The 27288-nt window shown below is 53.6% G+C and overlaps 1 protein-coding gene across 15 annotated transcripts in view; it reads right to left on the reverse strand.

The window, feature by feature from the left end:
• ATP2B2 (ATPase plasma membrane Ca2+ transporting 2) overlaps positions 1 to 27288 on the reverse strand; it is a 114992-nt gene that overhangs the window by 58453 nt on the left and 29251 nt on the right. For 9 of the 15 annotated variants that reach the window (XM_063114973.1, XM_063114968.1, XM_063114962.1 and 6 more), the window contains exons 2-5: positions 22061 to 22258; positions 12172 to 12429; positions 11093 to 11218; positions 222 to 347 (exon numbers count right to left, since the gene is read on the reverse strand). In XM_063114973.1, the coding sequence (XP_062971043.1) occupies positions 222 to 347; positions 11093 to 11218; positions 12172 to 12429; positions 22061 to 22258 (708 nt within the window). The remainder of the gene's footprint in view (positions 1 to 221; positions 348 to 11092; positions 11219 to 12171; positions 12430 to 22060; positions 22259 to 27288) is intronic. The other 6 variants (XM_063114969.1, XM_063114963.1, XM_063114967.1 and 3 more) reach the window with 5 other exon arrangements.

Below are 27288 nucleotides of genomic sequence, written 5' to 3' on the forward strand. Positions count from 1 at the left end.
TCCATGACATGACTGGACAAGACAGAGACTGGGACAAGACCCTGGAGATGGAACAGACAGAGCCCACCTGACCCTGGCAGGGCCTTGAAGATGCAGGAGGCAGCTGTCAGCACAGGGTGTGGACATAGAAGGCACTCAATAACCATTTTGTTGAGTGAAAAAATAACAAAAAATGTGGCCTTAAGAGCTCCTCTCTGGGTTTGCAAAGGGGTTGGGCTTACCTTTTTTGTCTTTCTTCTCTTCCTCTTCACCACCAGCTCCCAGCAGGGTAAAGATGATGCCAGTCTGAGAGTTCACACCCACAGCAGTCACCAACATCCGTCCTGAGCCCTCCATCACATGGGTCCCTGTGGAAGGTGATGAAAACCAAGTTACCATTGCACAGCCAAAGCCCTCTCCCCCAAAGAGTGAAAGGAATGAGGTCTTGGTCAGCTCCTGGCTCCTTGCCAGCTGAGGTTGTTGGGCACTACCTAAGGTTAAGGTTCACACTGTGTGTTTGGTGCATCTTTCTAAGATGATTTTACCTCTGAACAGTGCTGGGATGGGCCTAGGGCTGAAACACTGCTGACCCCCAGTTCTCAGGCCCCCAAACAGCTCCAGGCCCCCCTACTACCCTGTCCTGGAGGGTCACTTCCTCCCTCTGTCTCCTTCTCCTCCTCCCCCCACCTTTACAGGCCAAGCAGGGACCACTCTCTTTTCTTTAGTGATAGTATTTAGAACCAGACCTCCTTCTGCTCAGTTCTGCAACCATTCAAGAAAATGCCAACTAAGTTCTAGACAGGACTGCTTACAATAGGGTCCCTCTCCCCCTCTCAAAGATCTGTGGGAAGAATTCAGAGATCTGGGAACTTGGATGAGAAAAAAATTACTTCTTTATTTTTACAAACCTCTAACTGAAATTTAGCATCTCCCCCATTATGAGCACAGGCTACAAACCCCAGGAGTGTTATTGGTGCCCACGACACCATTACACACATTATAAAAATCATGGATTATTTTCCCTATCACTTTACAGCTGTTGCAGATATTGTTGATGCTCATCCCTATTTTACAACTAAGGTGGTTATTAAGCTGCCTGCTAGGTCTTGTTATTTAACATGCTAATAAAGAAGAACATATATTACTATACCACACATTTAATTTTTTATTATTTTAACTATCTCAATATAGTTGGTTTCCTTTGTGCCCCAACGTATTTTATTTTATGCATTTCAAAGCTTTATTCTGAGTAGGGTGGCATGTGATGACACCAGATGTCCCCAGGGGTCCATGCTGCAAGAAAGGTTAAAAACCCTTTCCTAGAATTTTAGATTTCTCAAACTGGGTTCCAAAGGGCCCTGGAATTTTTTTTGAGGGACTGGAGCAGCAGCCATGAGGGGTGAAGGATGCCTTTGGTCAGAGTAGCTCCACTTCTATTTGTTTTCTCTTTGGGGTTTCTGTGCCAGCTTTGGTTTGATGAGAAAGTCTTGTCACTGCTCTAACGCAGGCCCCCTGTATGCAGGCTCTGAGAGCGGCTTGTCTGAAGCCACGTGAGGAGCTTGTGGTAGAGTGAGGACGAGATGCAGAGGTGGAAAGATGTGGTCTACACACACAGTGGAATATTAGTCAGCCTTCAAAAGGAGGGAAATTCTCAGACATGCCACAATATGGACGTGCCTTGAGGACACTGTGCTAATGGAAATAAGCCAGTCACAAAGGATGAAAACTGATGATTCCACTTACATGAGGTCTCTAGAGTAGTCACCTTCACAGAGACAGAAAGTGGAATGGTGGTTGTCAGGGGCTGGGGGCGGGATGGGGATCTAGCGATTAATGGGGACAGAGTTTCAGTTTGGGAAGATGAGAAAGTTCTGGAGATGGGTGGTGGTGATGGTTGCATGACCATGAGATGTACTTAGTACCACTAAACTGTACTCTTGAAAATGTAAGTCCGCCAAAGCCATGGCCTCACTGGAGAAACAAAGGCAATCCCAGGAAGGGCAGCCAGGCCCCAGCCGGGAGGTGGGCAGCAGTATGTCCTCCTAGTTCTGCAGCAGGGCTGTGGCACTGCTGGCCCTTTGTCCTCACTGCTGTGTCCTGCAGCATTAGGCTGTCTGGCAGCTTTCAAGGAACCGACTGGCCACCCACAGAAAGAGAGTTGGCTGGCATGACCCTCCCAGCCTGTGTGGTGCCACCTACACAGGGCTCAGGGCATCTTCCAGGGAGCCTCTGTGGGCACAATCTGGATAAGTGGACTTTGGACCTCCAGGCACCCATTATTTTTCCTGATTGATTTTTACCACTCAGGATAGAAAGCTCTTTACAAACTTCTCAAACAGAGAAGGAAGAATCCTGTTTCAGCCTCGTACAGAGTCTCAGTCTGTCCTCAGGCTGTGTACAGAGTAAGAGTCACACTGGGCTGATGAGACAGTGTCTCAGGAGCCTGGACAGTCATGGTCCTGATGACCTGACACTTCATGACTTGGTTTTTTTTTTTTTTTGGCGGCCGGTACAGGGATTGAACCCTGGACCTTGGTGTTACCTGCTCTGACCAACTGAGCTAATGGGCCAGCCCACCATGACTTGCTTCTTGAACTCAGTTCTGCTGTCTAGAGTCTTCCCTTCTTGCCCTCAGGACGGTCGCCGCTTCCCCGTTTTCAGCAAAACTTGTCTCTAACAGCCTTCTTGCTGTTTCCCAGTTTCCTTCATATTTTAAGTCTGGGTCAGCAGACTCGTTAGAACTGTACACAAAGTAAACATCCACGGGTTCTGAATCAGGACCCAAAGCACTTTTCTTAAGCAAGGAATCTATGTTCACTTTTTAAGTGGTGTCACCCACCTGTCCCTTTGCTTCTAGGATCTGAGCAATACCTTGATGCTATGCATGCATGCATGTGCGTGCCTGTGCGTGTGCGTGTGTGTGTGCGTGTGTGCCAAACAGAGGGTGTGTGGTGCTCTAGCCTCTTGGCCTCCAGGACCTCAGGATCTTAAAGTGCTCTGCAGACAGACACTGGCCAGGGAGTTTTTTGCAGGCAGGCACATGCCAGCCTGTCCATGCACAGATGGAGAAACCAAGCCATGAAGGCTCGCAGAGGGCCTGATGCCCTGCAAGCTCTTTGGCCATTCCCAGGGCAGAGGACGGCTCTCTTTTGTCCCTGGGTGGGGGACAGTGGGGCCACAGAATGAGCTCAGACACTGACTCCAGGCTGGGCAGCCCAGGCCTGGCGATCTCCTACTACAGGTAGACCCTGCAGTCCACCATCCTTGATGAGGCCCAGTAATAGCATCTTGGTTATTATGACTTGCCGACAAGATGCTCTCTCGGCACTGGCTCAGCTTGTGTGGGGCTGGGAGGAAGGGTGGTTAAATGTCAGCATTAGATGCATGAGGACACTAAGGTCACATGGAGGCTGAGGGGTGGCTGGAGACTCTTCAAAGGAGAGGCAGGAACACACCTGCCTGCATTCTCAGTGCGCAGAAAACAGTGACAGCCGTCTGAGCTGAGCTCCGTAGAACACCCACTGTGTGCTGGGCACTGGGCTCCCCTTCACGTGCGGTTATGTCATTTAGTCCTCACACTGGCCCTCAATGCATGCAGGAGGAAACTGAGGCTGGGAGGGCAGAGGTGGCTCCCTGGGGTCACCTTGCTGGTGTTGGGCAGAGCGGGATTTGAACTCTCCACTGTCTCTTGAGAGTGGCCTCTTTGTCACACCCCAGGAGACAAGACCCCAAAGCCCTGGTCTCAAACACACCAGAGAGAGGATGGCTGGAAAATGAAGGGACCAGTCCTCTGGCCTGGGTGGCCACAGAGAAGCTGCTCACCACCTCCCCAGGTGGATGGGATGGAAAAAGACGCAGGGGGCCAATTTCCACCAAAGATAATCAGACCCCAAATCGCCTTCTAATCTAATCACTCCCATCACAGCAGGGAGTGGGGAGGGGGGAGGAGGCAGCCAGGAGGGGGCCTCTGGCCACACCTCATGGGGAAGGCACAGTGCTCCCCACTCTTGGAGGAGCCCCAGGGTGTCCTCCAGGCCCCAGCACTAGATGGGGGCAGGGAAGTTGAAGGCATAAGCTGCCCCACTGGTCCTCTCTCTCTCTGCGCCCCAGTGGTCTCCCCAGCCTCTGTTGTAACCAGTGTCCCCCCAGCCCAGACACCCTCCCCAAGGTCCAGGTGACTCAGTCAGCACCCCCTGGGCCAGACCCCAGCCTTCTTCTGGCCTTGACCTGTGCTTCCTGCCTGTCCTGGGAGCATGCTCAGCTCATGGGACCTCTGCGTCCAGCCCCTTGCCTTCGCTCTCACAGTTGCCGCCGCCTGAATGACCTTTCCTCACCTCTTGTCCAAAACTTCCCCCTTAAGGCTCAGGATGAGGGTCCCTCCCCCTACACAGCCCTCCCTGGCCCCAGAAGGGACTTCATCTCTCTCCTCTGAGCCTCTGCAGTCTTCCTGGGGGGTGCTTCTGGGCCTGGCTCCCCTGCTAGACCGGGAGCCCCTAGGGGACAGGGTCTGGACACAAGTCAGCTCTCCTCCCATAGCACGGCCTGGCATGGAGCTCCAGCTCCAGCACCTTTTCTCCCGCCACCTCCTCTTCTGTGCTTTCCACCGTGGGCACGTACTTCATTCACCACAGAGAGCCCAACACCCGCAAGAAATCATCTTTACGGTTTCACAAAGGGTCCCAGCCTCGCCCCTCCCCGCTCACTGGGCCGTGCCTTCTCCTCTACCAGGACTTCAGAGCACTGGCTGGCTCTCCCACCAGAGGAAGAACCAAATGCACCAGGCCCTTCCTCCAGGCGCCTACACCCAGCTCCAGGAGCTCCGCAGAGGGCGATGCTGAACACCGAGGCGTGAGGCTCTGACTGCGGAACAGCAGGCGTGCAGGTCACAGGTTGGCTGACCAAGTCTCTCCAAGGAGAAGCCACGGGGTCTTTGGATAGGGACACTGGTGAGAAGCCCTTGGGTGTGGACACCACGGCAGAGACCTACACCAGGTCCTCACTGTCCACAGTCCCTTGGACACCACTCTGTAGCCCTCGCCCCCTCAACCGCCCACAGAGCTCCTGGAGTTTGCAAGCCTGGGGGAGTGAGTGGTGGATAGAGACAGCCTTGGGCTGGGGAGGAGGGGACCTGGGAACTGGTCTGGGGCCTGATTCTGATTTGCTCTGACTGTAGGCCAGCCCCTCTCCTCTCTGGACTTCAATTTTGTCTTCTATAAAATGGGGAGGTGGCTTAGGTCATCACTTCTCAGCAATGGTGTCTGGACACTCTGGGGTCCAGGGAGACAAGGGTCATGTCCTGGGCTGGGCAGGGCAGGGCAGCTGTGTCTTGCGAGGAAGCGTTTTGGATGGGGCCATGATGGGACTGTATGGACAGACTCATCAGATGTGGAGCCCCCCGCCTGGGCCATTTGCAGAGGCAAGTGGAGTGCACTGGGCCAAAGTGGCAGAGCTGGAGGAGCCTCATTTTGCAAATTGGGGCTTCTGAACCCAGAGAGGGCAAACGGCTGATAGAGGCTGCACGGAGGGTGCAGGACAGTAGGGGCCTGGGGCCCAGGGCTCCTTGACCTCCTGGGTTTGACCTTCCTCTGCACAGGGAGAGGTTGTATCTTCCAAAAAGTCTCTTTCGGTGGGGAGAGGTTGTGAAGAAGAGATGGAGGCCATTTCTGGGGGCTGTTATCTGCCTCCAGGCACAAGCACCAAGCAAAGCCCAGACGCAGTTCTTTCATCGTTATCATTATTAGTGCAGTTAATAGTAACAAGGCACCCTCACAACAGTCCTGTGAGGTAGATTTTGGTGCAAGCACAATCCTGAACCCCTGTGCCCACCAGTGCAGAGAGGCTGAGTGATGGCTCAGGGTCACACAGCTGTGAGCGGTGCAGCCGGGACTTGAACCCGTGCTCTATCCACTACACCCCGCTGCCTCTCATGGAGAAGAGGCAGGGTAGTGTAATGGAGAGAGTGCGGGCCGAGTAGCAGTCACAGTGTTGTCCTAGGCTCCCTGGAGGCGGTGGCAGTGGCAGCAGGTCCGACTCTCCTGTGCCTGGCCTTCCACTTGGGGGTGGGCAGTAGGACTGGGACAAGGGCAGAGTCCTGAGAGGGTTTCCTGATGTCCTGCGCAACCTTGTACTGTTAATGCTCTGGCTGGGGGGCGGGAGCAATGAGGAGGGTGGGGGTCCTGCAGGGGCCAAGCCAATCAGCCTGCTGGAGCCAGGTTGTGCTGCTTTTTGAATACAGTCCCTGCCCTGGGCCCCTGGCCCCAGCCCCTTCCACTGCACATGGATGGCATCTAGTCATGTGTCTCCCAGTGGAAGTTGCTGCTAGATGCTTCAAACAGGCCATATCGCTGCATAATCAAGTCCACAGGGTCCTTGGAGGCAAGCTCATGAGTTGGGGGCTGCAGGAAGAGCCTGGGGCTGACAGGAGAGAGGGCTGGGGTCTTGCTCTGGCCCTGTCCCTGCCCTCTGTGGGGGCCTCAAACTCCCTCTCTGTGCCTCAGTTTTCCCAGCTGCAAATTGAGACAAAGACAGAGTTCTCTAGGGATCTTTGAAGCCCCTGAAATGCTGCAGAATCTTGCATCTGGGCACCTATTTCTTATAAGAGGGATCCTGGCCTGGAGGGCACTGCAGGGACAATCGGCGGAGGGTGAATGTGGACAGCACATTAGGTAGCAGGATTGCATCCCTGTCAGGTCTGCTGAATGCTCTGGCTGTGCTGTGGTTATGCACTGGAATCTCCTGTTCTCAGCAGGCACATCTGACCTGTGATGGGGAAAGGGGCCACCATGCCTGCCCGATGAGGGGGAGGGTGATGAGTGAGGGAGAGGGGGACAAATGCTAATGGCAGCTGCATCAGAGGGAAGTGCAGGCACGTGTTCCTGCACCATTCCTGGAAGTTTGAAATGATCTTAAAATACAAACCTAAAAACAGGCCTAGGCCAGAGTTTGTCTTCTTCAGCTTTTGGAGGTTGACGTGTGGGTCAATCCACATTGCTTGACCCACACGGACTTTCAAAAAACCAGAATTTCTTGCCAGCACTTAAACATCAGGAGATTGTACACAGAAATCTGGATTCCCAGCTCCTCTTGCAAAGTGAGCGCTGCAGCCACACTGGGTGGGCGCTTCTGCAGGTGGCAGCAGGAAACAGCTATGAGCTGGGTGTGGCAGTCACACTGTCCCTGCCTGGCCCTGCAGACGTGTGAGTTTGTGATTCCTGAACATTTCGACTGCCCAGTCTGAAGATACATCAGACACAGGCTTGTGCCTGCCTGTCTGTCCTGTGGGATGAGCTCCCACAGGGAACCTGCCAGGCCTTTATGATTTCCTTGGTGCCCTGAGCATTGGGGTCATCTGAGTCTTTCTGAAGGCTGGTCTACCCCCATTTGCCAGACGGGGAGACTGAGGCTCCTGAGTGGACTGATGGAGGGCTGGATGTTCTGCCTCCAAACGCTGCTCTCCGTCTCTGTCACACAGCGTCTCACACATGAGTGTCTGCAAAGGACATTAAGTCTGTTCGTGCCTGTGGTCCTCACAGCAGCCCTGTGGGGTAGGCAGTGGGAGCCCGCCAGCTCTCCCATTGCACAGACACAGATGTGGAGGCTCAGAGAGGTGAAGGGACCTGTCCAAGGTCACAGCAGTGTCTGTCTGCATCTGGCCGGGGATAGAAGGGCCCATAAAAGTGAGACCAGTAAGATCTGGTTGGGTGGTGGGACCACAGGTGGATTTTGTTCTTTGTTTTAGTTGAGATGGTTTGTGCAATGCAAAACCCAATCAACAGTACGAGCCTGGGCCTGAATGGGCCAAGCCCAATGTGGAATAGCACAGGCTAAAAGGTGTGTCTCTGGTGGTCAGGGGGTGAAGGCCACAGGGCAGTGGTGTTCAGGGGAGCCTTCATGGAGGAGAATGGGCCTGAGCAGATGGGCAGGAGTTAAATGAGCAAAGAGGTGGGAAGGGGACTGTCTGGAAGGAGGGGACAGCCTCAGCAGAGGCAGGTTGGAGGGGACAACACAAGGTGGGTCTGTTGTGGGGGTGCTGGCTGAGGAGGGTCGGGGCTGTGGGGACATTGAATGCAGGGCTCACTCTACAGCACCCACAGCCTGTCCAGGCCCTGCGCACACACAGCCAGTGACAGGGAGCTCACTACCTGCCAGGCAGCCTCTCTGCCCTGGAACAGCTCTGCCTGTTACAGATTCTTCTCTTTCTAGTCACACTGCTTTCCACAGGGACGACCAGCCCTTTCCCAGTCTCTTCCCCATGAGCTGGGCTAAGCCCACGTGATGGAGTTTCTGAGCTGCGTTTCTGCTGTCTAGCTCGCCTCACACCCTGTGGCCATGTAAGTGGATCCTGATGCCTGCTTTCTTTTGCTTCCCACCCTGCACTCGTGATCTCTGCAGGCTTGAGGGCACACTTTCCACACTGCAGCAGAACAGCTCTCCAGGCTCCAGATGTCCTTCTCCATCCTGCCCGCAAGGACGTCCTGGAGATCCCGGCCGATGGCTCCTGACAGCCAGAGGCCCAAGGCCAACTCCATCTGCCCGGGCCTCCAGTCAGCCAGATAGATGGAGACCAAAGCCTTGGGTTCGACTTGGCTCAGGGGCCCACGGTGGCTTCTGGTGGTCACGCCTTTCTTTTCTTAGTGCTCACAAGCCACCCATTCCCAAGCTGACCGGCAGTCTTGCTGAGGACCAAGGCTGACCCCCCAGCTGGCTTCACAGGACTCACTCGGATTCCTGCTGAGACTTGGAATGCCTCTGTCTGTCCCCAGTCTCCCTGTCCTTCCCCACTGAGGGGCTCCCTCCCTCCTGAGTCTCTAAGGGCTGCAGGCCTCTGCTCTTTTGTAGGGTCCTTTGGCCTCCTGGGACTTCTGGCCCCCTTGGAGACGTGTGCAGCTCCTCCCTAGTTATAAGTCTTCTCCTTGGAGAGAGGAGCGGCATGGAGCCGAGAGGCGCTCCCCGAGTCCCCCAAAACTCATCCTCTCTCTCCCTCTTCCACTTCTCGCCCTGAGCAGCCTCCTGCTCCTATCCTCTGCCTTCAGCATTGTCTGATTTTTGGCACCTCTGTCCCTGCTCAGAGACACTGCTACCCTGAGACTCCCTGTAGGCTGTCTGGACAGCTTCCCACCCGTCCCTGCCTGTCGTGTCTTTTCCAGGGTCTCTCTGCACCTGTGCCGCCTCCTTGGCTGGTTTGCGACGCTGTCAGGCTAGTGATTCTGAACATTTTCTCTCTCTAGCCTCCAGCCAGCATCCACCCTCCTCCCCCATCTCCACACTGGAACTTTCATCACTCATCTACTCAGGCCATGCCTCCCCCGGGCTTCCACAGGTCCAGATGACTCACACGGCCACCTCCCCCAGGATGCTCGCCTGTTTGTCTGTTTGTCAGCCACTTCCTCGCGGAGGGTGGAACCACTGCCGCAGGGCCGGGGCCACCTGCTGAGCCCTCATGTGGCCCTGTGCTCCAAGAGGGCACTCGAGGCCTTCCATGATCTCCTGGTCAGACCCCAGGCCTTTGCACCTGCTTTCTTCTGCCCAGAACGCTTTCTTCTTACTGTTCTGGTTTAGGTCAAATACGACCTCCTCAGACAGGCTGTTCCTGACCAACAAAGATTCCTGATTCTCCCTCTGAGTCTCTAGATCTCACTACAACTGTATAATGTCTGCATCAGACTTACCACTATCTGGAGTTACCTGACATGTCTGCATGCTTGCTCCTTTGCTGGCTCTCTCCTTCACTAGATTCTAAGCTCCAGGATGGCAGGGACCTTGTTGGTCCCATTAACTACTGGCACACAGTAAGTGCTTAATAGATGTTGGCTGAATAAACTCTGGATAAATAAATGCCCCAGCCTTGATTCTCAGTCCTTTCTACTACCCCACCCCACTGACCTGTTGATCTTCTTGTTTGTATTTCCAGGACATTCCACATTCCTTCAGACCTCTGTGTGTCTGCACACAGTTGCCTCTGCTAGGAGGGCCCTTTCTCTACAGCTTGATTCAGCGAGCTCCTACCCACCCTCTAAAGCCCACCTTAATGCTCCTCCTCTGGGGAGCTCTGTGCTCCTTCTTGGCTGTGTTGCAACGCCTCCCTCTCACCTCTACTGTGGGACGGCTGTTCACAGGTCTGCTTCCCCAGGCCATTCAGGCTGGGGGCTCCCACTGGCAGGGCTGGGTCTGAATCACCGTTTGGGGGAGGTGCTGCTGCTTGGCCTGGGGCCTGGCCCAGAGTAGCTGCTCAGAGGATGTCTGCTAAGCACTGCTGGACAGTAAGGCCTGTGGGGAGGATGTCTCACCTGGCTGGTGCCTCACCCTTGCAGGGTCTCCCACCTCCTCTTTCATCCCCGCAGCAGCCAGAATGGGCTTTTAAAAATACAAAAGTGATGAGCTGTTTAAAGCCTTCTGGAAAATCCCCATCATACTCGGAATAACTTCCAAACTCCTGACCATGGCCCACGAGGCCCGACATCTGGCCCCTCCACCCTCTCCATTTTGCCCACAGTCCTCTGGCATGGTTCTGCCTCTGGGCCTTTGCCCTCGCTGTTCCCTCTGCCTGGTATGCTCTTCCCGATCATCCCGGGCCAGCTTCTTTTCATCATTCACGCTTCTGCTCACACAGTCGCCTCCCCCGAGACACCCTCCCTGCTCTCCCCAGCTGCCTGCACCCGGTGCCCCGTCTGCCTTCTTTGGACGCCTGTCAGCTTGGGCTTCTCGCACTGCCTCTCTCCTCTCTCATCTGCCTGTGCACTGCTGTGGTGCTAACACCTGGCACATAGCAGGTGTCTAAAATGATTGTCACTGGACTGATTCTTTCTCATCCCCGATGAAAACAAGCTTCAGTGTTTGGCTTTTCAGTAAAGCAAGTCGCTAGAAGGGATTCTGTGTCAATGTTGTTCACTGCAGTGTCCCCAGGGCCCAGAGCAGTGCTGAGGGCAGAGTAGGCTCAATGTTTGCTGGGGAAAAGGGAGGTAGTCCTCATTTGGGGCTGAGATGGCCAGAGATCCCAGAGCCAGGGACTAGTGTCTTTGAGATCCTTCAGCCTCATGAAGGGGACACACAGTTATTCCTGTCCACATGGGGGCAGGAACTGGCAATGGGAGCCCACCATCGGGCTGCAGCTCACCTGACAGCAGCATGGGGTCCTTGTCCACAGACTTGCGCACCTGGTCAGATTCCCCAGTCAGGGAGCTTTCATCGATCTTGAGGTCATTGCCCTGGATGAAGAGGCCGTCGGCAGGGAGGAGGTCACCTGGTGGGCAGAAAAGTGGGGGAGTCAGCAGGATCTCAGGTGGCTGGAGAGACTGAAACATCACCTTAAAGGTGTGGTTATGAGGGAAAGTTCACTATTGTGGACCAGATGCCCACAGCTCCCAGGGTGCAGGAACCAAGATAGCGCCATTACTGCCAACGGGTGGCTCCCGACTAGGGCCCGGGTGAATGGTGCAAGGCATGGAGGACTGAGCTGGGGCCCAATAACAACCCTCGCTCAAGCAGGCACGTACTTCATAAAGCACCAATCTTGGCCTGCCTTGGGTTTGAGGCCCGATTTTCTCAATGATTCATTCCTTAGTCTCACTTATGGTTTGGGGAAATTCTTTTGGAAGAGACTTGTCTGTCTGTCTTGGCTAGGCTGAGGAGACCCCAACCAAGGCACATTATCAAGGAGAAATCAAGCCCTCTAGGGCTGAGTGAGAAGGGGCACTCCTGTCTCTCCCCCACCTTCTGCCTCTACTTCCCCAGGACATATCAGGTCCAACCCCCTTTGGTGCCAGCCTGCTCTCTTTCTCCATGGCAGTTACACAAGCCCAGAATATTCACTCACCCACTTCTGCTCCCCCTAACACCTCCTCTAGCCCAACAACCATCTATCCACAGCCATTCTGAGTATTAGCGGCCTTTGGAGCGTTGTGTTTAGAAGGCTTCTGAGGCTGTATCCAGGCTCTGAGCTGTAGGTGGAAATTTGGAGAGTGGTGGCATATGTACATGGATTTGCCTTTTCTGATTTAAATGGATTCTGGAATTTTACCTCCTCCAGGAAGTACCCCTTCATCTCCCAAAGGACCTCAGAAGACATTCTGGCTTGGGATCAGCCTTCAGGGACCCACCCCCTTCCCTGGGCCAGCCTCTCTGCATCTGCCTGGCCTGTGCCACCTCTGTGCAGACTCCAGCTTTAGAACCTGGATCTGTGGCTGGGGCGCTTACCATATTTGACCTGGGCGATGTCCCCGACCACGATCTCAGCCACAGGGATCTGGACCACCTGGCCAGCCCGGACCACAGTGAACTTCTGCTCCTGCTCAATACGACTCTGCAGGCCCCGGAACTGTTTCTCTTTGCTCCAGTCATTGAAGGCCGTGACCAGGACCACACAGATGACCGAGAGGAGGATGGCGGCCCCCTCGATCCAACCCGCCTCTGCCTCTCCTTCATCCTCTGCCCCACCTTGGGCTGTCGCGCATCCTGCAGGGAGCAGAAGGAAGCAGGCGGGGTAAGGTCAGCAGGCATGAGGGGCCTCATGGGCTCGGATTGAAAGCCCAGCTCTGCCAACTAACAAATGTTGATAATCAGATGATAGTGATCCATTTATTCAGTGTGTCTGGGTGCCAAGCCCTGTGCAAAGTGCTTCACATGGATGATGTCACAGAGTACTCACTCCGCCCACAGCACAGATGTGGAAGCTGAGGCTTCCTAGAGAGGCCAAGTGACTTGCCCAAGCTAGGAATGGCAAATAAGTCACTAGGAAGTGAACCCAGGCAGCCTGGCTTCAGAACCACTGTCTTTGTTCTAGCTGTGAGATCTTGGGTAAATGACTTCACCTCTCTGAACCCCAGTTTTCTCATCTGTAAAATGGGAAGAATATTCTTTCTCTCGGGGACCTACTGTGAGGGTTGAAATTTTAATAAGGTGAAGTCCGTGGAGTCTCTGGCATAGACTTGGCACAGAGAAGAAAAAAGAGAGAATTTTCATTAATTCATGAGAAAAGAGAAAAAATCAGGTTTTTCACACAACAAAGGCAATGAATATTGCACATGCTTTTGGGTCTAAAATGCAGTTCTGCCAGTGTCTTCTCCTTCTGTTCTTCCAGATGCCATGAGGCAGGTCTCCAGGCAGCTGGGCTGCAGCAGGGACCGCAGCCCTGGACCTGCCCTCCGATGAGCTAGTTCCATCCTGCTGTCCCTGCATGCTCCTGGCTAGGTTATTGCTCTTCCTCGGCTTCAGTGGCCCTCAGCTGCTAAATGGGGATCATTGAAACCACCTTCCAGGGCTTAGGAAGAGGAAGGTGGAAGCTCACAGCCAGTGCTCAGGGCTCAGGAGGTTCTAACTCAGCCCTTGCTGGATGTGAGCTGGGAGTGAGCCCCACTTCATGGTGAGGACACTAACACTCGAGCTGCAGGCTGCTTGTGTGACCTACAGTGACCCTGCACCCCACACCCTCGCACCATGGAAACTCCCAGTCTGTTTGACGTCTTCCAGGCCCATGGGGTGAATGGAAAAAGAAAAACACTAGGCACATCGGGTCCAAAGGCCACAGACCCAAAGGCAGGTCCTGCCCCTGAGTCTAAGACCTTTCCAAACCTCTCCCTCCATCCCCACAAGGATCTTGAGAACAAGAGGTATTACCCCCATTTACAGATGGGGAAACTGAGGCTCAGAGAGGCAAGATGCCTCAGCCAGGATGAGCCCAGGCCCTTTTTACCACTGGGGGTGGACAATGGCCATTTCCATGGAAAATGCCCCAGCAGCGTTTGACCATCCATCCCTGAGAAACTCAGAGTGGCTCCCTCCCATGGGGCCTAGGAAGGGGACTGGACAATTCCCAAGGCCTACTGTGGCCAAGCATCTGCTTTAATCCAGAAGCTGGCTGAGAGAAGGGAAGTGGCTCAGAGTGGGGCAGTGACTCACCTGGGGTCACACAGCAGATCTGGGGTTTGAATCTAGGCCTGGAATCTGACACCAGACTTGGCCTGGCCCCTTGCCCCCAAGACCAGTGACCCCCCTGTCACATGCTGACCTCACACGGGAAAGTAGAAAACGTTGTCAAAGACTCATGGCTGACTGTCTGGAAGTCCAATTCAGTCCCAAGGAACAGAGAACAGCAGTTTCAAGAGAACCCAGCAGAAGCTTCTGGGTTCAGAAGCAACATGATAGGAAGGCCAGTGGTACCCAGCGAATGTTTGCTGGCTCTTGGCTCCTGGGAGGGTAAGGGCTTAGTTGGTGGGCCCAGGCTTGGGAAGATTCAGGATCATTATGGCTGAGCTGCGTGTGCCACTGGAAAATTCCAGGTCTTGGGCTGAACCACCTGCTCCCTGCAGGGCAGTAAACAGTGTCATCATGTGGGGTTCTCAAAGCTACTTTAGTTTTTCCCTTTGGGAGTTTCAGACTTTTCCAGTAATTTAAAACTGTTTAACCAGACCAGCCTTAGGTAGTAATGCTAATCATAATCATGCTAATGATAACTGACGTTGGGCCAAATCCCAGCTGTGTTATTTAGCTGCTGAGTGCTTATGGGCTGTTTTTGTAACCACTGTGCCTTGGTTTTTTCATCTGCAAAATGGGGAGATAACATGGGCTCCCTCATAAGGCGGTCGGGAAGATTAAGTGAGAGCCTTACGTAAAACACCCACCGCAGTGAGCACACAGGAGATGCTCGGTTAAGGCTGCTGCTGCTTGCTTTCCAGTGGATGGCTGGATCCTCGAGCCCACGGTACCAAGGGGTATCCTGCTGGACTCCTGTAATGTGTGATGATGGGAGGAGAGGAACTAGGGGATGGTGCCCCCTGTACCACCAGGAATGACACCAGGATTTACCCCCCAAACTGTGGAACACAGGTGAACCTCGCTAAACAGAAACTCAGTATATGGAAATGGGTTCTCTTGGGGCTTGGGAGTGGGGAAGGGTCGGGGAGGAGTGATTCGAGATATAGAGCCCAGAATTCCCTTTTACAGGACTTTTGGCATCCCCAGTGCCTTGCTATGTGTTCTGGAAATGGGAAGGCTGCTATTTCTCCTGTTGGATGCTTCCTCAATGGGCCCTATTAGGGCAGTTACTGCAGCATTTGGACATTTAGAGTCAGGACAATGGAAAGCCTCCAGGCTCTGGGATTGGAAAAATCTGGCTTCAAATCTAGGATCTGCTGTGTGACCTTAGGTAAGTGACTTGGCCTCTCTGAATCTCAGTTTGGACAGCTGGAATGTGGGATAATCCCAGCGACTTGGTGAGCCCAGGGCCTTGTTAACAAGGGCCTGGCATGTGGTGGATACATGGTAAGCGTTGTCCTCTCCCCCTTTTCATGAGCTCCTCTGCTTGAACTGGCCTCTGGCAGCCAAGGTATGGCAGCTGAGCAGGATTTGCACTGTTCCCTCAACTCCCAGGCTTGCCTGCTGCCCTTGTTGATTCAACACCAAGGAGCCCTCTAGGCCTTGGAGGAAACTCAGTCTACCAGGAAAAGCCAATGAGCTTTATCTCCTTCTGAGAACTGTCTGATGGTTACACGGTGCCTTGGATGGCCAGAAAGCAGGTGTGTGGATTGTGGGGTTAGGCCTTCATCTACCTGGGAGCTGCTGGACCCTGAGAACAACTCCTGCCGCCCCTGGTGCAATCAGGGGCAAGAGGAGAGAAAGGGAAGGAAGAGGAAAGTGGGTAGGCCCTGCCGAGGTCTCCTCTGGGGTGCTCTTGGACTGGGGCAGGGACAACAGCTGGAGATTGTGGCTGCAGGGTCCAGGGGACTGTGGCTGCTCTCTGTGGATCTGGAGCTATACAGGGTGTGGCCTTTCACTGTCTGTGTGACCTTGGGAAACCCACTTGGCCTCAGTCTGCTTATTCACCAGTAAAGTGGGGACTTTACCTCCTAGGTGGTTATCAGGTCCTGGCATCCAACAAGGGCCTTCAAAGTGGGTAAAGCCACAAACATGCATTTTCTAGGCACTTACTATGTGCCAGTGGCTCTGCTGGCACTCTAGCACTAGGGGAGCTGTCACTGGCAGGGAGTTGGAAGCACTGGCTGTGCCAATCCCAGCCCTGCCAAGAACATGCTGCGTGACCTCAGACAAGTGCGCAGAGGTCTCTGAGCCAGGTAATCTTACAAAATGATGCTGGTGGAGGACTAACAGGCTGTAGAGTACCCGTAGCACCCACAGTCCGTCTTCGATGGCTTTCTTGGTGGTGGGTATGAGTGCCTGAGTTTTACAGAGGAGGAGATGAGACCTCCCTAAGGTCACACACCAGGAAGACAGAGCCAGACTCAAACCCAGGTCTCCTACCCTAAGTTTGGGGATTTGGAGATACTTCTGTACTGCTCACTCCTGGTCATCAAGGGGAATCCAGCCCAGTCTGGCCCAGCCCAGTCCAATCCCCCGCTGGTGGTTTTGGGGAGAAGGATGAGAGGAAGGGTGAGCCAGCACCCCAGGAATGAAACATTATGTAAAACTAGACAGTGTGAATGGGCAGCAATAGGATCACCACTGGACAGGGCTCTGTGGTCAGTCCCCTGATATCTACTGAGCACCTACTGTGGGCAGGCACCACATGGGCCAAGCTCATTGCATGTATGATTCAAATTCTGCACGTCAACACTGCTGGGCATGTGCTCCCCGCCCTGTCTCATAGATGAGGATGAGGCTCGGATAGATAGGGGCAGTCACCTGCGGGGGAGTTGCTGAGACTGGATTTGAACCTGCATCCTTCTGGGGCCCAGACCTCACTTTTTCCATCTGCTCAGAACAGGCCTCCTTCTCAGAAGGGCATGTCTTCCAGTGGGGGCAGCCAGACCCCTGGAGCTGTCCGGTGTTGCATTCCCTTGCCTGCCCCAAACCTGGCCCTGGAAATGAGCCCAGGTGCGTGTCTTTCACCATCAAGGGAAGCCCGAGGTCTGGCTTGGGGTCATGGCCACGCTTCTGCGAGCAGCTCTAGGCCACTCCTCCCGCAGAGCTCCGGTTTCCTCGCCTGCCGCGCATGGTGCGGGGTACATATGCTGGCCAGCAGCACAGTGCGGGCTCTGAGAGGATGTCCCTTCTGAGGCACTTAAGACACTGGCAGGTGATTAATAAAATGGAACGAACTCACACACAAGGTGGACACTGTGGATTTGGCGGAAGCTGATGGAATGTCGCCTGTCTTTGCTGTGGGGGCCAGGTTATAAGTAGCCCCCACCTTCCTTCTGCCTCCCTCCCTCCTTTCCTTCTGCTGACAGGGCCTGTGTTGTGCCTTCTGCTGCATTTCCTGAGTCCATCCTGTGTGCAGGGTCTGCCTGCCGCTTCTGAAGTGGGGTCTCTCTCTGGCTCATGCCCAAACTCCTGGATCTTTAGATCTGGGGGCATGGGCCTCTGAGGGTCCAATATGACAGAGGTTGAGGCAAGAGTGACAGGCGCTGGGGTTTTGGAACCTGTGGTTCCAACAAGCTCAGGCTGTCCACCTCTGCTTTACAGCAGAGGACAACAGAATGGTGGGGTGTTGGGAAGAGTGCGGCCTCCCTTCTGGAGAGGGGGTGTGGCTGGCCACACGGGTAGAAATGCCTGCTTGCTGAGCACAGGGCTCTGTGCTGAGCGCTTTGCATAGCTCCCTTCCATCCTCACCAGGGCCCCACAGGTGGGTGCTATAATTCACCCCACTGTGTAGAGGTAGACACTGAGGCTGGGTGCATTGCGCATTGGAGGGAGGACCGGCCCGTGGTCCCGGGTTGGACAGGCAGGGCTGGTCCCTGAGCCCAGGCTCTGACCGCTGGCCTCTGGTGCCTCCCGGGAGGTGGCAACTGGTGTCAAGGAGAAACTGGATGCATTTCATGGTTTCAAACAAAACTCTTCGCTGCCACCACCATAGTAATGGCAGTTTCAACAGTGGCTGCTCAGGGAGGGCCCTGCTGGGAATCTCTGGCTGAGGTCCCTGGTCTATAAGATGGGCATGAGGGTCAGTGAGAAACTGGACAGAAAGTGCCAGCAGTGATGAAGCCTGAGTCTGACTTGCAGCAGGGGGTTCCTGCCTACATGGAAGGTCAGAGCTTGGCCAGGGCATGGGCCCCGGGAGAAGGAGTAAGTCCAGGAACTTCACTTGGGGAGGCTGCAGCGTGTGTCGCTGCCTTTGACCCAGGGCGTGGCCTGGCTAGTACCTCAGCTGAGGCAGGGAGGGGCAGTGGAAAGAACCAGACAGACTTGGGTTTAAAATCCAGTCCTCCCACCTACAAGCTGTGTGACCTCAGGCACACCCTGCCCCTCTCTGGGCCCCGGTTTCTGCACCGCTCAGATGGAAGTGATCACAGCCACCTGTTTGAGGGCTGTGGGGAGGCTCCTCCTGGCACACACTGGGGGCCCGATCCATGTTCTCACCGCACCCCTCCACCACCTGCCCTCTGAGTTCTAATCTTGCAGTAAATTGGGTCACATGAGGCCACTCATCTGGTTGGCTCTGACTCAGCCTGTCCCTTTCTGAGGATATGCAGCCGAGGGATGGGAGTGAGGATCCAGAACGCCTTGGTGTGAGTCACGGTTCTGCCACTTCCTAGCTGTGTGACCTTAGCAAGCCATTCACTACCTCAGGGCCTCAGCTTGCTGGGTAATAATAGCACGTAGCTACAGGGTCATTGAGAGGATTAAGCGAGGACTAAATAAACTCCCGCCACAATGGCTCCCAACTAGTGGTAGCTATAAAATTAGTGAGAAGTGTTATCATCATTTGTCTTGCTCCCTTGGCTTTCTTCAAGGCTTATTCAAGCAGCCACGAAAGACCTTCTTCTATATTTGCTATAAAACTTCCGCAAAGAAGGCTGCCCATTATGAATCTCTTATAATGTCTCTGTGAAAGTACATCCCAGAATTCATTGTCAGGAGGAATGTCGGCTTCCTAAAGAATTAACGTTTTTCCTCCTTGTTGATAATGTGAGCTGTGCAAATCATCCTAATTCCCTTTCTGCCTTAGCTGCCAGGAAGCTCAAGTCAAATTTAAATCTCAATCACAGTAGCAATTATAGATGGTTAATTTTCTTCCATTCTCTTTCTGTCTGGCTTTCTATTTGACCTCATTTTGTGGGACATGTCCCTCTGTGTCTTTAAGAGGTCATGAAAACAACTTAGTAAGGTAGCTGGCCTAATAGACTTGCTTATCCAGTTTCTTGGGCAACTTTGGCTTGGGAGAGGATAAGGGACAGATGTTCAAGGAACCTCTGAAACCACCCCCTCGTCTGGGTAAAATGAGGCCCATAATGATAATATCTTATATGCTATTAACTTTCAATTTGCTTGCCTGAAACAGTGAACACAGTAGGATTATCTATTTATGTAGCACATTCATCAAGAAATGTCAAATCGTATTAATAACAAAGAAAAGTGTTTCAATATTCTACTAATTGAAAAAGCAGATGATAAAATAATCTAACAAAACAATATATCTTATGTGATCCCACATATCCCACAGTATGTGTGTGTCTCTCTATCTCTCAATGAAGTATGTGGTATAAATATGTATATAAACATGAGTATATATATGAGGACACTTCAAAAAGTTCTTGGAAAGATTCATATTATCTTTCAATTCTATTTTTCCATGAACTTTTTGAAGAACCCTCGTGTGTGCATGCACACGTGTGCATATATGTGTATACTTGGGATCCACACACCTGCAGGTTAGCAGTGGGCTCTTTCTGAGTGGTAGGATTATAGATGATAGAGTCCTCCCGAAACTCATGTGGAAATCTGATCCCCAATGCGGCAGTGTTGGGAGCTGTTTGAATCATGGGGGCGGATCCCTCATGAATGGATTAATGCTCTCCCTGGGGTGTGGGGGTAGTGAGTGAGATCTCACTCTGTTAGTTCCCACCAGAGCTGGTTGTTTATAGGAACTGGCACCTCCCCTTTCTCTCTTGCTTCCTCTCACCATGTGATCTGCTTGTACCCACCGGCTGCCTGCTGCTTTCTGCCATGAGTAGAAGCAGCCTGAGGCCCACACCAGATGCAGCTGTCCCAGAATCGTAAGCCAAATAAACCTCTGTTCCTTATAAATTACCCAGTTTCAGGTATTCTGTTATAGCAACACAAAAACGCACTAATACAATAGGCAATTTTGTTTTTCTTCTTTGTACTTACCTGCATTTTAGATTTTTTCTACAGTAACTCTGTATGGATTTTGTAATATGCGAATTGTGTGTGTGTGTTTTATTCAGGGAAACATCCGTCAGGGGAAGGCTTAAAAGACTCCGGCCCATAAGCGAGAGCAGTCATGCATCTGGCACAGCCCTGGCCCTCAGCAGGTGCTCAGTAACCATTACTGGAGTGAAAGGATAGTGGAGAGTCAAGGTTTTCCACTCAGACTTAACAGTCCTGACTTCGAGAAGTGTGGGTTTGCTCCAGAACCCTCCCTGGATGAGTGGACGGTGCTTCCTTGGCCCATGGAGCAGTGTCCTCATTCAGAAGCCAGGGACAGATTTCAGGATGCCCCCTCGAGACCAACACTCTGCATGTGGGAAAACGTGTCCAGCATCAGCCCCAGAAGTGTCTGTATTCCACGGAACCAACCCTGGGGACAGGACTACAAGAAGGGAAGAGGTGCAGAGGGACTGAGTGGCCTTCTCACGCCAGGCACGAAGGATGGGGTCCAAGATGAAGGCCAGGGAAGGAAGTCTGGGGCAGCCACGCCCATGGCAGTGGCAGGTCCAGCACCCACCAGGCACCTCCTGTGTGTCTGGCTGTGTCAGCACTGGCAGTGTGACCCTTCTTCACCTTCTCACAGCGACCCTTTGATAGGATCACTTGTGTTTTGCAGATGAGAAAACTAAGGATCAGAGAAGGAAAGTGACTTGCTTAAGGTCACAGCTGGGAAGTGATGGAGACAGGATTTCAAGCCAGGGGTGCATAGAGGCTGCGCTTTTAGTCACTTCATTCTCTTTCCACACCCAGAAAGAGACAGAGAGGGGGCAGAGCGAGAGAGAGAGAGGCAGTTAGGGAGGTAGAGAGAGAAGGAGTGAGAGACAGATGCAAGGAGGTTTTCATGAGGCAAAACTTCCCATCCTGGTCTTCTAGCACAGAGGTCAGCAAACTTTTCTATAAAAGGCCAGAGAGCAAGTATATCGGGCTTTGTGGGCCGTGTGGTTTCTGCTGCCGATCGCTGCCATCGCAGTGGGAAGGCAGCCTTAGACAGGACGGAAGAGAAATTGGAGCGCTCCGATAACACTTTATATTTAGACAATGAAACATGAATTTCATATCACATTCACATGTCATGAAAGACTATTTTGACATTTTTTCAACCATTTAAAAATGTAAAAAGCATTCTTAGCTCATGGGCCATACAGAAACAGGAGGCAATCCAGACTTAGCCTGTGGACTATAGCTTGCCAATCCCTGTTCTAGAATAGCAGGTGCAAAGAGCTCTGATGTCATCATGAATTTTTTTTGTAGTTGCAGAGAGCGAGTGACTTGGGGATTCTGGGGAGGGTCCCTTGGGGGCTGGTGTGCCCAGAGGGTTGGGACACGTGAGGGATGTCAGTGAATAGGCTGAAGCACTGTCAAATCAGAAAGGTGTCTGTGGCCCACGGGGTAAGCAACCTGGGGGCTCTGTCCTCTGACACAAGGTGAGGGGAGGCCTCACAGATCATCCTGGACAGAGGTCAGGGTCGCCCCACCTGGCACTTGTTAAAATCCAGCCATCCAGCTCCCATCTGTGTCCAACAGAACCTGACCTGGTCATGGAGGGCCTGGCATCAGTGTTCTAACAAGCTCTGCAGCAAAATCCGAGGATTCTGTTAGCTGGGGGTCCTCGAGCACCCACTTCTCTGTGCCTTGGTTTCCTCATATTTAAAATGGGCACAACCATGGCTCCTACCTCAAGGGGCTGTTGGGAGGACATAGCCTTGAGCGTAGCACACTGTAAAGGCTCAATAAATGCTCACTGTAATTGTTACCATTGTTGGTCCATCCTTTGCATTTCCCACATGGGAAGACTGGGGGCTGGGGGCTCCGAGCTCGAGGCCTGGCTTGGCCTCTCACTGGCTGGGGGCAAGGCCTTACCCCTGGGGCCTCAGTTTCCTCATTTGGCAGGAGTGGCGGTCGTGAGCCCAGCTGTGCACGCTCGTGGCAGGTGGGGAGCGGGTTGGAGGCCCCGTCTTACCTTCGTTGCTCTCGCCAGGCGGGTGATAGAAGGACAGCCCGAGGGAGATGATGGCAGCGATCTCCAAGATGATGAGTGTGACATCCTGCAGTGCCTCCCACACCAGCTGCAGGAAGGTTTTTGGCTTCTTTGGAGGTATAAAGTTTTGCCCAAAAATCTGCTTTCTCTTTTCCAGGTCCAGAGCAGTGCCTGGCAAACCTGTGGACAAAGCATAGAGAGGTTGGCCTGGGGGCCTGGGAGAGACACGCGTTAAGAAACACACTCTGCCCCTCGATTCTAGGAATCGAGGGGCAGAGAGTGGAAGAGACAGAGCAGGAAACCTACAGGCATCTGGCCCAGGAGCCCAACACCGGTGCACTTCGGGCCCTGAGTGGGCTCTTGTCAAGTGCCAGAGACACCATGCGGGGGGGGGGGATGAATGGTGCCCCCAAAGATACGTCCACGTCTTAACCCCTGTATCCTGTGACAGTGACCTTGTTGGGGAAAATGGTCTTTGCGGATGTGCTTAAATTTAGGATCTTGAGATGAGATCATTCTGGATTACCTGGGTGAGCCCTAAACCCAATCACAAGTGTCCTTACAAGAGACAGAGAGGGCAGACAGCCGTGTAAAAATGGCTACAGAGACTGGCATGAGGCAGCCACAAGCCACAGAGTGCCTGGAGCCACCAGAAGCTGGAAGAGGCAAGGAAGTCTCACCTTCCCCTAGAGTCTTGGAGGAAACCCAGCCCTGCTGACACCCTGATTTTGGACTTGAGGCCTCCAGAGCTGTGAGAGAGTAAATTTCCCTTGTTTTAAGCCACCTGGTTGTGGTCATTTGTCACGCAGCCATGTGGGGTGGGAACACCCCCCTGCACCCACCTGGCACTGCACCCTTTTTCCCTCTTTATGTTCCACTCACCCTCCCGTCGCAAGCCGCACAGGGGTTAAGAGCAGAAACCTGGTAGCCTCCACCTGGGTTCGAATCCTAGCCCGATGGCCTTAGCTCCCTGAGCCTCAGCTTCCTCTTCTGTAATGGGGATGGTGATTGTCCCTAGCCCATGGGTTGCTTGCGAGCATCACACGAGATCATTCATGCTGTCGATGAGCATTTATCGAACACCTGCTAAGTGCCCAGCACTGCTGCAGAGCAGTGGACAAGACAGACAGAGTGTCTGTCCAGGAGCTGACCTGGGACACGCAGGTGGCACGCTTGGAGCCGTTATTCCTCTCCTGGACGAGGGAGGGAGGGGCAGCCAGGTGAGACTTTCACTGTGCGAGGCCAAGAGAGAGCAATGAGGGTCCACGTCCAACGTGCTGTTTCTTCATTTCCAGATAATTCTTCCCGACTCACAAATCTGACCCTCTCTGCCCTGCTCAGCAACCTCGGGAGGCTCCTGCTTCCCTCCAGGACAAAGCCCGTGTTCCTCAGCTGGCCCTCTGGCACCCTGACCTGACTCTGCATTTGCTGCCTGGTCTTTCACTCTCTGGCTTCAGCCCGGCCCACCTGGGGAAGGCCTGTGTGGCGGTGACCCTCCTGCCATGATCTGCTCACGCCGTGCCTTTCCCGCCCTCTTCACTGGTCTCTACCTGCCTCTCTGTTTCCTCTCCTAAACAAATTTGTACCAAGACATGGATGGCCAACAACTGGCCAATCCCCAGGTATATGTGCCCCTTACAAGAGGAGCCTGGGGAGGCAGCCCTCTCAGGGGGGAAATTCGGGTGTGTGACAGAGAGGTGGCTCTGGTGGGGAGGGCTTCCCACACTGTCTACTGGGCCCCTTCGGAGGCCATCCCCTGCCTCTGTCCTTCCTTCAGTGCTACCCCATGTCACCCCAAGTAACTGAAGTGTCAGTTTATTCTTCCATGACAAGTGTCCTGCCACACTCCACTCCACCTCTGTCCATGCTGTTCAGTGAGCTGGGAGCAGCCTTTCCTGCCATCTGCACTAGCAAGCCCATTCTCAGGAACCCGCTGCTCAGAGCATCCCCTCTACGCCAGGCAGAGAGCAGCTCCCTGCCCTGGTCTCCACACAGCCTGGACCACGGCATGGCTTCCTGGGGCACTGAATCAGGGTCCCACTGGGGCTTTGGCCTTGGGGGCAAAGGCTGGTCTGGTTTCTGTGGCTCAGGGCCTGGCACTGGAGGCCGTCAGACCCACCCACTGAATGTAGGTCACACGTCTAAATGTGACCTGGACTGGGTGTTATTGCAGGGAACGCAGCACAAATGAATCCCTGCAACTGGCAGTGCCAGTCCTGTCCCTGAGGCCAGTCCAACCCCAGCTCACCCATGTCTTAGTGAGGACAGCTGGGGGGTGGACAGGGAGGGGTGGGGCACATACCCCTCATCAGACCTCCGGCCTCCAGTCCACTCCTGAGAAGGGAGAATCCGGAGGGTTCCTGAGAACAGCATGACTAGCATGCTGGGGTCAGAGGATTGGAACACTCAGCTGTTACATTTATGGGGGCCTAGTGGTCTAATATGATGAACAGTCTCTTGTTCATTGGCTCATTCATTCAATCTGCATTTCTTGAGCCCCCGCTGTGGGCCCAGCCTGGTGCTGGGCTCTGGGGAGAGGGATGGGTAGGGGACAGGCCCAGCTGCCCGTGAACATGAGAGTTCAGCGTTTCTGCGAGTCCAGCAGCCTGTGGTTCAAGGGTGTCGGGGGACAGGCATTTTCCCTGTCTGGGGTTCCTGGTGCTGAGTCTCCTCTGATGCTGATAGTAAGACCTCCATTGAGACTCCAGAGGGAGAGCCTGGGGATGGCACGTTCCCCAGGAGACCCTGCACTGCCCTCACCTATCAGTGTGGGCAAGCCCTGCAGAGCACATATCCTGCATGTGCAATGAGAATGAGGGAGCCCAGAACTGGGTTATGCCCATTTTATAGGTGGGGAGAGAAACTCCCCTGAAACCAGGCTGCTGTCTTGGAGCAGCTCCTGGGCCCTGAGAACCCAAGCCAGCTCTTGTGCTCTTTCCTTATGTTCTAAGCACATGGAAATGTTGCCTCCACTGTCGCATGCAGGGGTGGCCATCTGGGTGTCTATATACTTGTACAGAGCAAATAGGCAGGGCGCAGTGTGATTCCAGGAACTGCAGGAAGGTTCCTGTCTTCCTCTTGTTGGCCAGTTCTACACACAGCCAACATCTGGAATTCCTCCAGTTGGGCTTTATTCCTTTAGCTAAAAGCTCCAATTCTTTTAGACTCCCTGGGATGGGAAGGCATCATCAGCTCTGGACACCATGTTATAAATGAACTGCAGACTTTTCCCCGGGAATGGCTTTGGTGAGGGGAGGAGAGAGAGCCCAAGAGGTGGTGGGCCTCTGAGGAAGGGGGCTATGACCAGCCTACCGTGGCCTGTTATGGCAGTTTGCTGTACCTAGGGCCAGACAGTTCCCTTCTCTGAACCTTAGTTTCCCCATCTCAACAATAAGATGGGTGGGCCCCAAAGACCCCAGGGGTTCCCAGGTTTGCAGGCCCTGGAGTAATTCCGCAGGGCTTTGTTTCACATTTTGGGGGTCTCCATAAGGTTTGATGTAAATAAATCTTTGCTAAGAAAACACTTGATGAGTGTGGGGCCAGCCCACATTCTGGGCCCCTCCTGATTGATGCAAAGAGAGGTAAGTCTCTGAACCTTCTGAGGTTCCGTGATTCAAACGTTCTAGAGTCTACAGTGGGAACAGTTGATAGGATAAATGTTCTCCAATTTTGGGAGTCAGGCCACAGGTCCGTGGGCTTTGTCATGCTGGGGAGCCAGAGGCTAGGCTTCGAGACCCTGAGTCCTAGGACATCAGATGGAGCAGGGCTTGCAAATTCAAATAGATGTGGAGGCTGGGCAGGTTTTGTAAATGAGGGAAGTAGGTGGGTGGGATACAATGTGGAGTGGTGGAGACTGGGACAAAGGGGAGAATCTCAGCCCCTCTAAAGGGGGCAGCCGTTTCTCACTTCAGCTCTTGTGGGGGGATGTGGGCCCAGTGTGGCAGATCTACCAATCTTCAAGAGAAGCTGGGCCTCTGGAATTCAATGTAAAATCTCCCCATTGAAAACATTCCAGGGCCAAATAGCGACATATCTGTGAGCTGGATTCGGCCCCCAGGTTGCTAGTTTGAGACCCTCCAGGCTATGGGTTGGGACTGGGGAGGAGGCTGACAGGTGAGGGGCCAGAGCAGAACAGCCTGTCAACCTTCCTCCTCTCTCCTGGGCAGCCCCTCGCAGCCCCAGGCCCTGTCCTGCTCCCCACAGGCTTCTGAGAGGCCCTCTGCTTTTCAGAAATAACAACTCAGGGAATAGAAATATTTGTGTGTTCTGCTAGGGCCATTCCCATGGTAGAAACAGCCAGGCAGTTTCCACAACACCAAACACCCCAGAATATAAGCCCCAGATGGGAACCTCAGGTGCCGAGGTTCACCTGGGCCTCTGAGATGGTGGGTGGTGGCCACGAGGCCTCGCTCATCCTCTTTCTCTCAGGGGAAGGTGGGCCGAGCTAGGGACCCCAGCCCCCAAGACTGTGGTTGGGATTTGAACTCAGATGGCTTGGGCTCAAGTCACAGCTCTGATTCAATTGTCTGATTCACTTTGGGTAAATGACTTTGCTGCTTGGTGCCTCAGTTTACCCATCTTAAAAGTGGGCAACAGCAGTGCCTACTTTACAGGGATAGGGTGAGGCTCCAGCAAGATGTCTCACATAAGGGGCGCAGTGCTGTGCCTGCTACCAGCTAAGTGTGTTGTATTATTATTGTTGTGTGGTTTTAGGCTGAGTGGGTGATTAACCTAGACCTCCTGGGAGAGGAAGATTTTGGGCGGGCAGGATTTGGATAAGATGGGGAGGGGTCAGTTGAGGTGAGGAGAGGGTCATGTGACTACAGAGAAGCCACTTCCCCTCTCTGAGCCTCAGTTTCCCCACATGTGACATGAAGGATTGGTCTGGATGAGGTTGGGGGCTGGTGGCTCTGGTACCTTGTGTCCAAAGACAGTGGTTTTGAGGACCTACAGGTGGGACAGCTCACCTGGTCCAGCCCACTTCTCATGCCCTTCCTGGAGCTGAATCTCTTAGTCGCCCTGCCTTCCCGCGGAAAATTAACACACCTGTTTTTAGGAGCAGAAACAACGGAGGCTGGTGTGAGAGACAAATGGCATTAGAGATTCCATTTCGATTAAAGAGCATTTTGCCATTTGGCATATTAAAAATTAATATAGCATGTCAAATATTGCCGGACAAAGCCAGTGAGGCCCTGAAAATTCAGAAACAC

The sequence above is a fragment of the Cynocephalus volans genome, chromosome 11, assembly GCF_027409185.1.
Source record: "Cynocephalus volans isolate mCynVol1 chromosome 11, mCynVol1.pri, whole genome shotgun sequence".
In the NCBI taxonomy this organism is placed as follows: Eukaryota; Metazoa; Chordata; class Mammalia; order Dermoptera; family Cynocephalidae; genus Cynocephalus; species Cynocephalus volans.